Here is an 18101-nt window from a genome sequence, read left to right on the forward strand (position 1 = left end):
GAGTTTTGGAATTTGGCTATAATATTCCTTGAAGTTTTTCTTTTGGGGATGATCCCTTTCAGGGGGTGACCAGTGAATTCTCTTGATTTCTATTTTGCCCTCAGCTTCTAGGATCTCAGGGCAATTTTGCTGTATTATTTCTTGAAAAATGAAGTCTCCTGGTCATGGCTTTCAGATAGTCGAATAATTTTTAAATTATTTAAATTATTAAATTATTTCTTCTGGATCTGTTTTCAAGGTCGGTTGTTTTTCCAGTGAGATATTTCACATTTTCTATTAATTTGGGGCTTTTTTGGAAGAGTTTTATTTTTTCCTGATTTCTTGTAAAGTCATCAGCTTCCTTTAGTTCCATTTTGCATTTGAAGGAGTTATTTTCTTCAGAGGTTTTTTATCTCCTTTTCCATTTGGCCAATTCTGTTTTTTTAAGGCATTCTTCTCATTTGCATTTTGTTTTGCTTTTTCCATTAGGCCTAAACTGGTTTTTAACATTATTTTTTTTCAGTATTTTTTTTGGTATATCTTTTACCAAGCTTTTGATTTGGTTTTCATGATTTTTCTGCAATGCTCTCATTTCTCCTCCCAATTTTTCCTCCACTTCCCTTAATTGATTTTCAAAGTCTTTTTTGAACTCATCCATATTCTGAGCCCATTTTCTATTTCTCTTGGAGGTTTTGGATATGGAAGCTTCGATTTTGTCATCATCTGAGTATATGCTTTGTTCTTCCATGGGACTAAAGTAATTCTCTATGGTCAGATCCTTTTTTTTTTTCTGTCGTTTACTCATTTCCTCATCCCAAGACTAATTCACAGCACTTCCAAGGCTTTGGGGTTGTTGCTTTTTTGGGACAGCCCACTGGGACCTTTATTTGTCCAACTCTAGTCTGTGCTTTGATATGTAGATGCACCCCACCCCCATACTTCCCTCCGCCCTGGACCTATAAGGAGGGATCCAGCTATCTTACTGTGGAAGCCCAAACTGCAATATATGAGTCTAGGCAAACAGCAGAGTTTTACCCCAGGGAGAGCAGAGAAATCTCTGCAGACTTCCCTTATTGTCTTTGGGGGTGCAGGCTGCTTTCTCCCACTTTTCACTGCAGATTCTGCAACCCGTACTCCCTCACCCCACACTCACCCAGATGCAGCAGATCTCTCTCCCGGCCCCTTCAAGCAGTTGCTGGTGATTTCTGAGCTGGGCTGGGCTGGGCTGTGCCTTGGCTTATACACCTTTCTCATGGAACTTTTAAGTTATCTTGGACTGGGAAAATGTATCTTTCAGTCTTTCTGTGGGTTCCACCCCACTAAATTTTGGCTAGAGCCATCCTTTGTTTGTATTGGGGGGTGGGGTTGGACTTCTCAAGAAATGCTGCCTTCACACTGCCATCTTGGCTCCGCCCCCCAAAAACAACTTCTTAACAATAACATTGATTAATTATTATTTGAAAATGGAATGAACTGTCCCAAGAGGTAGAGAGTACCCCATCCCTGGAAACTGTTCAAAGATAGAAATTATCCCTTGTCAGGGATATTATAGAGGTCCTTTATGCTTAAAACAGGGAGTTGGGTTAGAAAATATTGTGTGTTCCTTCCAACTCTGAAATTCTATGATTGCATAATACTACCACCTCCAAATGAATTTTCTTAGGCTTCTAAGACCATCTGTAAAATTGAGATTGAAAATACTCTCTGAAAAGTTCTCTTGTTTAGAGTAGCAAGGCCATGGACCCCAGGAAAAGGAACAAACGAACCTTAAGGGTTTCTGTTCCAAAGAGTTTAGATTAATATAAGGCATTCTAAAAGTTTGCATTTCTGCTCTTTAAAAAACCTGGTAGGGGCAGCTGGGTGGTGGCAGTGGAGAGAACAATAGCCTTGGAATCAAAAGTACCTGTGTTCAAATCCAACCTCAGACACCTAGATGTGTGACCTTGGTCAAGTCACAATCCCATTGCCTTGCAAAATAAATAAATAAATGAATGGATGAATGAATGAATGAATGAATAAGTAAAGATAATAATAATAATAATAATAATAATAATAATAATAATAATAATAATAATAATAAAAAGCTTGGTATAGTGAGAAAAATTATTTAATTCTTTTAGCAAGATCTTACTGGTGGCTACTATTTGCCCAAGTATACTAGGACTGAGATATAAACATAAATAAGAGATACAGTCCCTGTCCTTAAGAAGCTTATAGTTTAGTTGAGGAGATAAGCATAGATACTGGAAAATTAAACAGGGCACTCAAGACTGTGTCACAAGAATGACATCTTCAGCCTTCTGGAATCCCAGTTGGTCACTGCCTGGATCAGCATTCTTAAGTCTTTCAAGTTGTTGCCTTTGACAATGTTATACTCAGGTGAATTCTTTCTCAGTATTCATTTTACTCTGAATCATTGCATAGAAGCCTTCTCAGTTTTGTTGCTGTCCATCCCTTTCATTTCATATGGAGTCATAATGCTCAATTACATTTCTATACTTCTATTCCCCAACTAACCAACTCATCTTTCCCCTGCCCCAGTTCTTTGCACAACAAAAATTGTTCACTCTAGCTCCCAGTCTATTTCTTGATTTTTTTCCAGGTTATTTCCCTTCATGGTAACTCAAGTGTTTGCTACATGCAACATGCCATCTCTGGTTTCTGTGCCTTCCTCCTCACCACTGCCTTTTAGATGCCCAGTTTCTATGCTATTTTTGACAGAAGACCTTTCTTGAACCCTCCAATTGCTACCTCTCTCTTTCCTAATAAATACTTTATCTGTGTACATATTACTCCCCTCCAATGACAAAATATAAACTCCTTAAGACAGACCTATTTCATTTTCTGTTTTTATATTCCCAGTACCTAATATAATGTCTGACATATCCTAAGCACTTAATAAATATTTGCACTTAATAAATTAAATCTATCATATTCAGTATTTGAGCAGTTAGGTGGTGCAATGGATAAATGATGGGCCTAGAGTACAGAAAGTCATCATCCTGAGTTCAAATCCAGATTTGAATAAATAGTAATTTAATTGGAATAAAAGTAAAATAACTATTTACTAGTTATATGACCCTGGAAAACCTGTTTGCCTAATCCTGTTTAATTCAGTTTTTCATTTGTATAATGAGCTAGAGTAGGAAATGGCATATCACTGAAGTAATTTTGCCATTAAAAAAACCCAAATGGGGTCACAAAGAGTCAGACGTGATGAAAACAATGGAAAAACAACAAATTACATCCCTCCTCTCCTTTTTACTCCCACTGCCTCTATCCTCCCACAAGCCTTCATTTCTATTTTGCCAGACCTAAAGCTTCTTAACAGCTCTTTCCCCTACTATGTTCTCCTTGAAGTCTTTTTTTAAAAAATATTTTTTCATTTAATTTTTTATTCTGAATTTAAATGGCAAATGAAATAAGCATTTTTATCTATATTATAGAAGCAAAAGAGAGATCCAGTCCATTTTTTTATATTACTGCCAGAAAAAAAAGAAGCCTGCATAAGCATAAGTCTGATCATTGTGACTTCTTTGTTCAAAAACTTTCAGTGACTCATTGCACAATGATAAAAATTAAAACTTCTGTACCTGACATTCAAGGCCCCATGCAATCTGGCACTGGCCTCCTCTCCTATTGCTACCCTCCATTCAAACTGGATTATATCCAGAACCCTCTGCTCCCTCCTGCCTCCATCCTTTTGTTTATTGAATTCCCATGCATTGTTTAAAAGCTAATGAAATACTGCCTTCCCTGATGCCTGTGATCAGAGGGATCTCAGATGACTCTTGGATGTGCAAGAATCTATTTCATTTATTTAACATTTAAAGTTTTCTCTAGTTTTTGGCTTATTCTCCCTATTGAACAAACACCAAGAAGGCAGGAGCTATGTCATATATAAACTTCAAATTGCCTCCACCTCATTCCACACTGGGCTCTGCACCATAGGCATTTAATAAATCTTTGTTGTTGTAAAGGAAGAATTTGCAGAATTTGACAGAAAATGGATAACAGTTCTACAGTTCTGAACTTGAGTGACTGGGAGAATAGTATAACCCCTAAAGTAATAATGACTGAGAACTGCTTTTGACAAATGGACCTCTCCTGCTGAAGGGAAGTGTCTGAACCATTTGACCTATCTCTCTCTTTTTCTTTCTTTCTTTCTTTCTTTCTTTCTTTCTTTCTTTCTTTCTTTCTTTCTTTCTTTCTTTCTTTCTTTCTTTCTTTCTTTCTTCCTTCCTTCCTTCCTTCCTTCCTTCCTTCCTTCCTTCCTTCCTTTCTTTCTTTCTTTCTTTCTTTCTTACTTTCTTTCTTTCGTATTGTAGTCAGAAGGCCAAATTATGAAGGAAGCCACATATATCAACAAATCCCTGTCCTTCCTGGAGCAGGCTATTATTGCTTTAGGGGACCGAAAGAGAGAACATGTTCCCTTCCGGCAATGCAAGCTCACCCATGCTCTGAAGGACTCATTAGGTAAGAAAATTAGTATTTGTTTAAGTTGATAAAAAAAATGTTAAAGAAAAGCATCATGGCTTATAATCCAGGAGGGAGTCTGTGAGCCAGCAGCCACCAACAGTAGATAACCATCACTTTTGACAGTATTAAATCATTCAAAAGATATGAGGGGAGGGGAGGGGAGGGGAGGGGAGGGGAGGGGAGGGGAGGGGAGGGGAGGGGAGGGGAGAGGAGGAATAAGGCATTGGAATCCCATCAAGACTACTGTTTTCCCTTCTCTTCTTTTCAATTTTATACATATTTTCATGTCTCCCTTTCCCAGTGACCATCAGATATAGTGGAATGTGTCAAAAGCATAATTGTATATCAGACTTTCTCTTCTGTACTCTCCATTTTTGTTTCATTTTCTTCTCCTATTATTTCTTCTCTTTTTCTTACCTTCCTGCCATCTCTCTCCTCCTCTCTATCATTTCCCAATGTGTGTGTGTGTGTCTACACCTCTGTTCAGCTCCTCTGTTTTTTTTTCCTTTCTTTGTTAGGTGTCTGTCCTCCATTATACACTTTCCTCTCCCCTCTCACTAATTATTAGAGGTACTGTAGATAAAGCTTTGACCTTAGAGACAAGACCAGTCCTGACACATTCTGACCATGTGACCCTGAGCAAGGTACTTAACCTTTGTCTTTGTTCCAGAAAAACCTCTAAGTCCCTCAGTTGCATAAAAGATGCCATCTTTCATTGATAGAGTAAAATCATGTGTCTAGTTGCTATTCCCATTCTCTAATTACTGTAACACTAAAGTGATCATCTTGGCACAAAATCCTTGTGATTCATGACCTTTCTGTCTTCTTCCTTTGCAGGGGGAAATTGTAACATGGTCATTGTGGCAAATGTATATGGTGATGCCACTCAGTTGGACGAGACAGTAAGTAGAGGGGACAGTTGCTTTCTGGAATAGATTTTTCTTTTCAAGAATATAAAATGTAGGGGCGGCTAGGTTGCACAGTGGATAGAGCACCAGCCCTAGAGTCAGGAGTACCTGAGTTCAAATCCAGCCTCAGACACTTAATAATTACCTAGCTGTGTGGCCTTGGGCATGCCACTTAACCCCATTGCCTTGCAAAAAACTAAAAAAAAAATAAATTGTAATTTGCCTCAAGAATGAACAAAAGAGGGGCAGCTAGGTGGGGCAGTGGATAGAGCACTCACTGGTCCTGGAGTCAAGAGGACCTGAGTTCAAATTCAGCCTCAGACATTTAATAATTTACCAGATAATTTAATAATTACCTGGACAAGTCGTTTAATGCCAACGCCTCACCAAAAAAAAAAAAAAAAAAAAAGGAGCAAAAGAGAACTAGTACTCCATGTGGATTCTATTAAAATCCCTTTTCCTAAAACACTGGTTTTCAGGGATAAAGTCAGATGGTCATGCTATAGTCTAAAAATTCATTTTGGCAAATATTTATTGAAAATCAACTGTGTACAAGTGACTATGCTAAAGAACTGTTGGGGATTTAAATATAAGATCCAGACTTCATCTCTTAAAAACTAAGACAAATAACTGATGTAAGGAGGTACATTGTACTGTGAGAGTTCAAGAAAGAAAAGATAATTTCTGGATGAAAGGATCAGGGAAAGCTTCATAGATAAGATAGAATTTGAGCTAAGACTTGAAAGATGATTGGGCTTTCAGAGATAGGTTGTATGGGAAAGATATTCAAGATGATGCAACTACCTGTAAGCAGTAGTACTAAGGTGGAAAAACTCACTATGTTTAGGCAATAGTAAAAAGTTCAATCTGATTATAGCACAAGGTACATAGAAGGGGGAAAAGGAGAGATTAGTTTTAAAAAGGAGATTATGGAGAGCCTTGATTTACAGTAGTTAAGGCTTTATTCATCAGGCAATGGGGGAGTCATTGAAGATTTTGGAGCAGAGGAATGACATGATCAGATGTCTACTTCAGGAAACAGTAGCATATATGAAGATTGTATGAAGACAATAATGGGAATGGGAAAACCAGTAAGGTGATTGATTGTTATAAAATTAGAGTGGTAGCAGTGGCTCAAGAAAGGAGAGGACTCAAGATATATTACTGGTGCAGCTATGTGATTCAGTGGATGGAGCACCAGTCCTGGAGTCAGAAGGACCCAAATTCAAATCTGACCTCACTTCACTTAACTAACTTTATGACCTTCAGCAAGTCACTTACCTCCAATTGCCTGAAAAAGAAAAAAATATTTTTAAAACTGACTTTAGATGTGAGAGGGAGAATCAGAGATGGCTGGGAATTCAAGCCCTGGTAACTTCAATAATTGTCTGAATATTTACATAAATAAGTAGCAAAGGGACATAGCAAGTAGAGAGCTGGCCTCAGGAAGATCTAGCTTCAAATCCTACTTCTGACACATATTACATTATTGGTCAAGACGCTTAATCTCTTAGTGGTCCAGGCAACTCATTAAGACTAAGTTGCAGGGGCAGCTAGGTGGCATAGTGGATAAAGCACCGGCCTTGGAGTCAGGAGTACCTGTGTTTAAATCTGGTCTCAGACACTTAATAATTACCTAGCTGTGTGGCCTTGGGCAAGCCACTTAACCCATTGCCTAGCAAAAACCTAAAAAAAAAAAAGAAAAGAAAAAAAGACTAAGTTGCAGAGAAAGTGTGAGCTTCTTTAAGAGGGAGTTTCCTTATACCAATACCTTACACCTTGGAATTCTGTATACCAAAGAAATCTCAGGTCCAGTCTAGGATGAATGTCCAGAAATAATCAAGGAAGGAGAAAAATCTGGTTTGGAGAAGAGGATGAGGCTGGTGTGGAGTAGAGACTGGTTTGCCAGTCAGAGATTCACATATAGTTGTCTATCAGAAAATTGTAGGTGATATTTTATAGGTCAGAAGAGGCATCAAGTCTGGAGGTGGAGATTTAGCCATAGAAAAGACAATTAAGAGTTGATGTGATTGGATAGAGCACTGACCCTGGAGTCAGGAGAACCTGAGTTCAAATCTGGTCTCAGACACTTAATAATTACCTAGCTCTGTGGCCTTGGGCAAGCCACTTAACCCCACTGCCTTGCAAAAAACCTAAAAAAAAAAGAGTTGATGTAATTACCAGAGGAGAAAGGATATAGAAGGAAGAAAAAAGGTATAAGTCTTAATGAATGCCTCTGTTAAAGTGTCATGAAATAAGAGAAGGCAGTGGGAAGAGTTGTCATAAAGGTTGAATTAAACAGAAAACATCAATATCACAGAAGCCAAAAAAAAGGGAATTTCAAGGTTATTCTCAATAGTGTTAAATGATGCTGACAGACCAAGGAGAATAAATATACTAGGAAGGGTCCTTCAAGGATCTGGTGATTACAAGGTCCTTTACAAAAGTTTAAATATAATGATGGATATGAAAGCCAGATGATAAAGAATTGAGGAAAGAATGAATGGTTAGCACATTGAGAGAGTACATAGAAAGTAGTTTAACTCTTTTGAGGAGTTTGGTGATATAAAGTAATAGAGCAGGGTTTTGGGAAAGATGCTTCTTGTTTTTTCATTTGCTAATATTGAAGGATGTTTATTAGTCATGGGGAAAAGAAAGTGAAGATGTAAAAGAGAGAGAGAGAGAATATAAATGATGGAGCAAATTCTCAAAGGAAGAAAAAAAATCAGTATCAGAGATGGAAAGGTTAAATGCAGAATAAGGCAGGACATGGTTTTCTCTGATATGGGATAGAGAGAAAATATGTGAAGACATGGATTAATGAGGTGGAGAGGAGAACTTTGATAGAAAACTCCGGGACAGCTAGGTGGCTAAATGGATAGAGCATTGATCTGGGTGAGTCAAGAGGACCTGAATTCAGACTCAATTTCAGACTCTTACTAGCTGTGTGATCCAGGCAAATCACTTAACTTCAATTGCCTCCCTTCCAAAAAACAACAACAACAACAACAACAAAAAACAAAACCCAACCACTCCCCACCTCAAAAAAAAGGAAGAAATAAAAAAAGAGAGACAGCTTATATTGTATGAACCTGAAGATCTCTCAGGGATTTCTTGCCTCAGAGAAGTTCATAACAAACTTTCTCAGGCTTTTCCCTTCCCAAGTAAAGGCCACATCTAAGTCTTTTATCTCCATGTTGTTCAGTCATGTCCAACTCTTTAAGACCTCATTTGAAATTTTCTTGGCAAAGATACTAGAATGGTTTGCCATTTCCTTCTTGAACTCACCTTACAGATAAGGAAATTGAAATATACAGGTTTAATGACTTGACCAGGGTCATATAGTTAATAAGTACCTAAGGTTGCATTTGAATTCAGGTTTTCCTGACTCCTGGCTCAGTGCTCCCATCAGCTATTTCACCTAGCTTCCCTATGAGCCACCTAGATTGCTACCATGTTTATGAGGCTGTGCAAATTAATTGACAGTGAAATGCCTTTAACCATTCCTCATTTTTCCTACAGAAGTCAGAGTTTTTAACATTGCTGGAGCGGTTTTAAACTTTGGAAAATCCTGGTGGATTTGACCCAGGCCAGTCAGTTTCCATACAGAGTATTTTCCATTTGAAAAGAACATATCACTTGCTTCAATGCTGTGGGGCTACTCTATACTCTGTGTGAAAAGTATAGTCTAAAGTAAATTTGGGTCCATTCAAACCTGTGGACTAAAGTCAAGTGTTAGCCTTCTTTGTATCACAGACCTCTTGGCATTCTGGTGAGGATTATGGACAGCTCCTGAGAATGTTTTTTGTTTTGTTTTGTTTTGTGGGGCAATGAGGTCAGAAAGTTTTAAATTAAAAGACACAAGATCACAAAGGGAGTCAATTACATTATTGAAACAGTTATCAAAAAAAATTTTAGACAATTTGATAGACTAAGAACTCTTGTTTGAGGAAGACTTCCCTACCACAGTATCAAGTAAACTGCAAACCAGCCTTGGTTTGGAAAGAAAATAGATGCAGCAAGTGGCTAAGACATGTGATTAAGCTAGAAAGTGCAAACTGCTCAGCAAGAAATTCCTGACATATCACTTTTGTTTACTGATAGTCTATGGAAACATAATGTGCATATTTTTCGAGGAGATGATTCTCCTGCAACTTCCAGTCCAAAAGGATAAATGAAATAAATGAGTCAGATTTTTTTTCTACCATTTGAAGAATAGATTCAGGCTCCTGTTTATGTAGCCAGTTGAACCTTTTTGTAATGCCTATTTATGTGCTATGTACTGGGAAATTTAAAGGAGTACAATAAGCCACCATTATTTGAAGGTCAGACTTCTAGCATTAGTGAAACCAAAGGAAATAAAAGGATCTTTCTGAGTTGCATAAAAAGCTGAGACAAAGTTTAGGCTCACTAAAGCCCAGTACTGGGGCCCCTCAGAGTACAGAGCCTAAGTGATTTTTCTTTAATGTACATTTTGACCAGTTTCTCAGCCTCCAAAGGTTAGAATCAGCAGATTAGAAAACTGCAGACTTGTTAGAGATAGTCTAAGTGATAGCAACAAGTAGAGACATCTGCCTACCCAATAATGAAGCAGGAGGGAAACTATAAAAGCCAAGCAATCTGAAACATATAGTAAAGATGAAGCAGTCAGTTCTGCATGCCTAAAGAGGCCCCAAGGGCATCACTATATCACAACATCATAGTAAGACATAGATGTGCCTAATGGCCTAGCTAGATTTTATTCAACCTCCTAAATTTAAGAGAGAATAGAAGTCTAGGATGCATTTAGAAAGATTTCTAACCCCATATGTCTAAAACAATGTTGATATTTGAAAGGAGTGAATTTCACTTAGCTGGAAATATATATTTAACAGTTTCTCCCCAAGGATATTGCATTTTGAAGGCCTTATATATAAGCCAGTGGAATATATTGAGCATTAAATAAAGCATTCAGTGGCCTAATTGTAGTCAACATAAATAAATGGTCCTTTCAAGGTATCTAAGAGCCTTCTTATGGTTCTCAGTGCTATAGACTGTGATCTAATGTTCTCTGACTAAAGCCCTACAATCTTTCTAATGATCTAGAACCCTCCCAAAGTAGGATATCAGCTTTAGGAAGTAGAGAACCTGCTATAAGGACTTCTATCTTAAACCATAAACGAGAGGACTCATAGCTATGATTTTAGTTTAGATGGTAAATGCTAATCATCTTTACAAAAATTGACATTTCAGAGGCATTCCTGGCTTCTCTGGCTTTAGGAAAGCCACAAGGCTGTTAAATCACAGCCCATTTCAAAATGTAAGAATGAAGTGTAACAAAATACTTATAACAGTCAAATATATAAACAAAGGCACATTTGATTTAAATTAAATAGCACTTAAGCAAATTGTTCCTCAACCTCATCCTCAGTCCTTTCTATTTGTCAGCCTTCACCTTCCTTTTCAAATATGAAGATACTTGTTAAAAGGCTGAGAGCCTTCCCAGACATTGATCAGAGGACCAGGATACAGCTGTATCCATTAGAGCCAAATGTTTATCCTCCATCAGAGCCAGATGTTTGTCCTACTGCTCCCTAAGGTGTCGCTTAGCTGTGGATCCACGGAGCTTGCCAACTGCATCCAAGCCTCATTGTCTGGAGAAATAGATTAATCCCAAATAGTTTTTTTTTTCAGTAAGAGGGCAGGGAGATGAAAGGAGAGAAAAGAAGGACAAAAATATATGGAATGAAGAATTTCTCTCAATATTTTTAAATATTTTTGCTAGTTATACCAAAAACTTTACTGTTTTAATCACAGTTAAGATTCTATAAAATAAAAAAAAATACTATGCTTTATTCTATAGAAAATCAAACAATATTCTACTTTGTTCCTTTCTCAGTGGAGTAATTTTAAGTAAATTTCTCCCCGATTTCTTGTGAGATCTCAAGCAAGTTTCATTCTAATTTCTATCTCACAAATTTCAATCTTTCCTCATTTTTAAACATGACTATTTAGTGTCATTATTGAATCCTTGAAAGAGAAGAGATGCTCTTGAGCAAGTTGAAAAGAGAACTGGGCAGGAATCCAGAAGACTTTGACACTCAACTTTACCTCTAGTTAGTCATATGACCTTAAGCAAACAACTCCCCAGCATTTCATTTTCCCTATTTGTAACCTTGAACTCATTTTACAAATAATTACTTTTGGCGATCTCTCTCTCTCTCTCTCTCTCTCTCTCTCTCTTCCAACTTTCCAAATTAATATATGATCCAAAGTTGACCCTCAACTCTTTCATTTAAAAAGATTTTACCATTTTTTCCCTCCTAGGAATTCCATTAAAGGCAGATAGATAAACAGAATATACTGATCCATCCCTTTTCTAAATATTGGCTGGGTTGATAAGCATCAAATTGATTAACACTGGCCAAAGTGTCAAATTGATTTGGCAAGTTTGAGGAACACCAATGATTGACCATGAAAGACAGATGCCTTTTCCCCTATAAATGCTATTGAATCTACTTACTTTGCAATCTCTAACTATTTCTTGCCTAATTATTGAAACCCTTCTGTCAGAAAGAAATGTTTTCCCAGAAGTTATTCAGGGAGGGAATGAGCAACGTCACTATGTGGGTCCAGTGCTCTCAGCTTAAACCTTAGAGATCTAGTGCTTTGGGAAAGCTATCCCACTTGGGTATTAGCCTTCTTCCATCATTTATTAAGCACTAATTACATGCTTTGTGAATGTGTCTACTCAGAGATGATCAGCCAGAAAAATGCAGATCAATAAAAAAAATTGTGTTTAAAACCTCTTATAATTTGTAACTAAATACCACAGATTTAGAAGGGAGGGAATTGTTTTCAGCCCCAGTGCCCCCATTTTCCTCTCCTATTTCTATTCATTTTCCCTGCCTCTCCCTTACAAAACAGGTGGAAAGCAAAAATCAGTAATATTTTTGCCATTTTCTAGGTAAAGTAGACAAACTTTTATTTGCAAAACTGCTCCACAGCAGCAGGAAAAAAAAAAAATACATGAATGAAGACTGATAGTCCACTTAGACTCTAAACCTTCCAGAGCTCCACCTGCAGGTGGAAGACAGCATCCTCTTGGAGGACCTCCCACTATGGCAGATAATCTGACTGAACAAGGCTACTCCTGTTTCCCCAGAGACCTAAGAACTAGTTAAGAAAAAGAAAAAAATCACTTCATGATCATGACCATTTGTTTTTCAGCTTTCTTCACTTCGTTTTGCCAGCAGATCAAAACTGATCACAACTGAGCCTGCCATCAATGAAAGATATGATGCAGAGGTATTTATTTATATTATTTCTGGGGCAGTAAAAATGAAAGGAAAATAATTTTTCCAAACTGGCAAGCTGATGTAGAGCTGTGGATGTGGAATCAGGAGAACTAAATCTTAGGTCAATTCTGCCCTCCCTAATCCTGAGAGATTAGACCAGTCCCTTTATCTCTTCCAATGTCTACTTCCTCATATGTAAAATCCAGAGAACATTAGACCAGATGGCCCCTTCCAGACCAAAAGTTCTATGATTCTGTAAAGGTCCTTGGGGACAGAAGACTCTGAGAGGATAGTAGAATGTTATGGAAATAAGATTGTCCAGGGACTCAATGGATCTGAGTTCTAATCCTGGTTCTATTACTGATTAAGGACTTTTGAACAAGTCATTTCACTTCTCTAAGACATTTTCACTTATGCCAAATGAAAGAAATCTCCAAAACCTTTTCTCAGGCTAATATTCTATACTCCTAGACTTCTTTCCATTCTCATATTCTGTAGAATGTCCAGTGTTCCATCTTTCCTTTCAGCTTTGACATTCCCTGTTCTGGATTCTTTAAAATCCCATTCAGTTCTAATAGTCTATGATTCAAGAGGTTTCTTAATGTATTCTTCAGTTTGGTCATTTACTCTGCTTACCAGAATATAGACCATCCTGAGATGTATGCATACCATCCTGAGAAAATTTTTTTTCTATTACATTACATGCAAGTAGTTTTAAGCTTCTAGCTGTCCCATAAATCAAAACTGTGTATCATATACATCAGAAAATAAAGTTTGTCTTACAATAGGAGAGCCCTAAGCTAAAAAAAAGGTTTTATGATCATTCTGACCATAAATATCAAAGCTCTATACCTTATAGCCATACTTTCACTCTTCCTCTTTTAATGAAACAATAAAACTTATTGACAACTCATTGTCATAAGTACTGAAGATACTGAGAATTTAAGGCCACTAAGGGGGTTATTCTAGTGGGAGACTGTAAACAAATAAACACAATGAATAAAAAATAATAAAACAAGGCAGGGTCTACTCAAAACTAAATGAGGGATGTAGGAAGGAAATGCTATTAGAAGCTCAGGTGAGCTCTTGGAATTGGGTAGTAAAGGAAAGCTTCTCAAAGGAGTTGGCTTCCAGTGGGCAATATTCAAATAATTGGAGATACAAGTCTGTACCTAGATGAGAGGAAGTGGTAATTTTTGCTATACAGCAACAGGAAAAGGATAAGGAAATAATTATCTGTATTTCATTAACTGCCCTTCATTATAGAATGTCAGTCATTCGACCCCTCATTATAATACTCTTTCAACCACAATGACAAAAAAGCTCCAAATTTTGGATTCCCAAATTCAATGAGATCAAATCTGAAAAATCAGTTATATTGACTTATAAAGAAAAATATGAAATGATTCCCAAAATTAGATGCCAGATTTGAAATATAATCTTGATTTGTTTCTCTAAATTATGGAAGACACAGAGAAGTAACTATAGAATGCTTTGTAAATTATGTATTTTTTTGCTCCTCCCAATACATTTTCCCTCCAGAAAATGCTTCCAGTTTTTAAAATTAAAAATTAAGAAAAAAAATTTGCTGTCAAGAGGACACAGATAAGTTTTGCAATAAAGCCTGCCCTGATACAAATTGCAAAAAAAAAAACCCTCTCACAACCAGAATATAGGATAAGAGATTAATAGAATGCTAAGAAATCATGAAAACCTGTCTTTTCCCCATCATGATGGAAGTTAGAGTTAGGAGACTTGGATTGAGTTCTGACTCTAATAATTATTATTTAGCATTAACTCTCTGAGATTGCTTTTTCATCTATAAAATGGAGATAATAATATTTGCATTATTTACCTCTCAGTAGTAAAGGAAGCACTTTATAAATCTAGCAGTTCTATAATTGCTGCTCAATATTGTCAAGGTCTGCCAGATAATGACCTTTTAAACCATCTCTAAAAATGTTAACAATGAACTTTCATGTTCATCATAGTAAATGCAATGAGAATATAGTCCACTGCATCCAAGAACCATTGCCAATCATCCTGACTACTATCTGGCCAATAGTCCTAGATGGATCTGGAGGAGAAAGTAGGGTGGATGACTTTGTATAGCCCTTCCCCTCACTTAAATTTACTTGCAAGGATGTCATGGTTCTCTTCAAGAACAAAATACAAAGAACAACAACAACTTTATAAACCATTGTTATAGAAATGTGCATAATTATTATTGTTTCCCCTATACCAAAAATATGATCAGACTTTTTAAAAGTATAATATAAATAATGAATAAATAGCATTGTAGAAGATTTGAACTGGAAAAGTTTTTGACAAGTCCAAATATTATATACATGAGCACTTCCTAAGTTAAAGGTACTCTGCTAGGTGCTGTGGGGTATACAAGGGAACTTTAGGTAGCTTACTGTCTATATGAGATAGACATCTAAAAAGATAACAATAAGAAAATTATGGGCTGGAATGTCTAGGAAAGGCTTCTCTGAGGAGGTGGTAGGATTTATACAAGGCGTTGAAGAGCAGAAGATAAAATAGTTAAATAGTTATTAATGTTCAGAAATTATTGGGCTTTTTCTTCAATAAATCTTTCCTGAGTACTTACTGTACATGGGACTTTGTGATATTCATTCTGGGGAGATAAATAAGACATTTTCTCTGTCTTAATGTTGAATTTGTTCTTCCTTTTCCTCCCCACTCAAAAACAAAAACAAAATCCTTCCTCCCTTCCAAACTTCCCTATTACATGTTCCCAACCTAGCGTGCGCGTGCACACACACACACACACACACACACACACACACACAAACACACACATGCCCTTCTCTCCTCTGACCCTGCTACTACCCTCTTATAACCTACATATGGCCTGATGGTTGGTCTCCCTGGCTCAAGTCTCCTCCCACCCCAGTCATTCCTCCACTCCACAGTCAAAAGGATCTTGCCAAAGCACAGTCTGACCATAGCAGTTCTCCTCTACTCAATACATCCCAATAACTTCCTTTCACTTCCTGAATCAATGCTAACATCCTGTAGTCCTTCACTACCTGCCAGTCTACCATCTTTCTCGTTTTCCTTCAATCCAGTGACCCTGGTTCTCCTGGCCCTGGGTATTGTCACTAGCTTTCCCCTGACCCAGAATGCTCTCTTTCCTGTCCAACTAGAATCCTGCCTTCTAGAGGAAGATTAACTTCTGTTGATTACTTTCAATGCACCTGTATAGAACATGATTGTAAACAGTTGTTTGCATCTTGTCTCTGGTCTCCAATTGTGAACCCCCTGAGGGTAGGACCTGCCTTTTGCTTTGCTTTGTAGCTCCAACACTTGTAATACTGCCTAGCATGTGCATCGTGACTGTCAATTGACTAACAGAGATTAAAGTCTAATGGGGAGGTAAGTCCCCTGCACAAATAGCTGTATTTCAGTGTAGTAGGACCTAAGTCCTCAAGATAAGGGCAAAAAGAGCACAAACTGTCCGGATGACGGAAAAAAAGATCACTTGTGTTGATGAAATCAAGGAAGACTCCATGAAGAAAAAGCCCTTCATCTAGACCATGAAGGGGGAGGGCTTCAGGCAGAGGGAGAGATTCTCTTTGCCTTCTTCTCTCTGCCATTTCTCTTTGCTTTTTTCTCTCTGCCAATTTATAAAATAATATATATATATATATATATATATATATATATGTATGTATTTAGCCAAGGGTGTGCCAGCTCCTCCTGAAAAGCATTGTTAAATTTTCAGTGTGAGCATTTAAGCCTCAGAAATAGGCAAACTACAAGTCAGGGCTGGATTTATTGGTTTTTGTTTTTCATTTCTCTACAGGAAAATGGCATGGATGTAAATGGTGTGGATTAAACTTAAAAGGGTATCCTGTGTTTTCAGGGAGATGGTTGTTAAATATCTACTATTGTATAGAGCAAATAAGTTGTATTCAAGTAAGGTTTTTTTTTCCTCTTGAAAGCTAAAAGTAGCTAAAAGTTAACTTATAGAGGATATCTTTTAGTATATATTCCCTTTCTGTGAGAGTTAGGAGGTGAGGATTACCATAGGGGAAACTGGGTCATAAGGGGTTCTCAACAGAATAGGCGGAGCCCAAACTATAGAAAGGAAATGCTAAGGGGGCAATTAGGTAGAAATCTGAGGCTTCAGACTCAACTCTTAACAAATATTGCCAAAGGAGGCTTTTAATAAGTGCTAATTCATTGATTGAGGGTTAAATCAGAACCTTAGTCCCTTGTAACCTGAAGAAGGTTGATTCTGTCCCAGGATCATGTTGTAATTGCAAATTGTTTAATAGCACTATAAGTACATTTTTTTTTAGAAGAAGGGGTGCCGTTGGATCTCATGTTTAAAACCTATTTAAAATAAACATAAATGCCTTTTTAAGATGGTGAAATCATGTCTGGTTATATATTTTTCCATATAACCATACCTTAATGGCATATTGATTAACAGAAGCATTGACCGTTTTGTGCAGAGACAACATTCCAAAGGCAGGGTTTTTTTTTTATTGGGGGGGCGCTGTTTTTTTATGCTAAGTGAAGCATAATATAGATCATGATTTAGAATCATGACCATGAATTTTAAAACCTTTAACATCTTAATTATCTACCTTCTGGGACCATCTTATTGTTCAATAGAATTCTTTCTTAAGGTGCTTGCTGCAATTGAATCTCCCTTTTGGAATTATGAGCTCCCTGAGACATTGTTATCTTTAGTGGTTGGAGTACATTTTTTTCAATAATTTTGTTAATGTGCTGTAAAAAGTTGGAAAAGATAAATTATGTGTAGTGAATGGGATTTTTTAAAAATAAAATTAATGCAAGTTTTCTAATACTTGACCCACATTCAAGGCTTTAATACTTTATAGCCTCAATTTTAAGAACAATTGTTTTCAAACTTAAAGCTAGAAAGTCATTGAAATGATGGTTTCAAAAAGGATTATAAATATATATAAATGAATGAATAAATAAATAAATAAATAAATAAATTTGGGGTTATTTATACTAGGACTGGGGGGAAGCTAGGTGGCACAGTAATTGGAGTGCTGGGTCTGAAATGAAAGACTTCTTTGTGAGTTCAAATCCAGCCTTAGACACTTACTGTGTGACACTGGGCAAGTCACTTAACCCTGCTTGCCTCAGTTTCCTCTTCTATAAAATGAACTGCAGAAAGAATTGGCAAACCACCACAGTCTCTTTGACAAGAAAACCTCCAGTGGGGTCATGAAGAGTCATACACAACTGAAACTATTGAGCGACAACATAAATTGTTCATAGACTCTAGGTTCTGATAATAAGAATAAAAATCCTGATTATCAAAGGAAAATGAGAAAGTGGTGGTCTTTTCTTTTAAAGCAGTGATCATTTAGATAAATTCCCTTGATTAGTAACAGTTAAATTCAATAAGAAACTATTGAACATTTTCTAAGTGTTTAGGAGGCATCAT

General features: G+C 37.0%; 1 protein-coding gene across 3 annotated transcripts in view; it reads left to right on the forward strand.

The window, feature by feature from the left end:
• The window catches only part of KIF9 (kinesin family member 9), an 87881-nt gene that overhangs the window by 55153 nt on the left and 14627 nt on the right, over positions 1-18101 (forward strand). For all 3 annotated transcript variants that reach the window (XM_074197735.1, XM_074197738.1, XM_074197736.1), the window contains 3 exons: positions 4308-4455; positions 5296-5360; positions 12576-12653. In XM_074197735.1, the coding sequence (XP_074053836.1) occupies positions 4308-4455; positions 5296-5360; positions 12576-12653 (291 nt within the window). The remainder of the gene's footprint in view (positions 1-4307; positions 4456-5295; positions 5361-12575; positions 12654-18101) is intronic.

This window comes from Macrotis lagotis, chromosome 8, assembly GCF_037893015.1.
Source record: "Macrotis lagotis isolate mMagLag1 chromosome 8, bilby.v1.9.chrom.fasta, whole genome shotgun sequence".
NCBI lineage: Eukaryota > Metazoa > Chordata > Mammalia > Peramelemorphia > Peramelidae > Macrotis > Macrotis lagotis.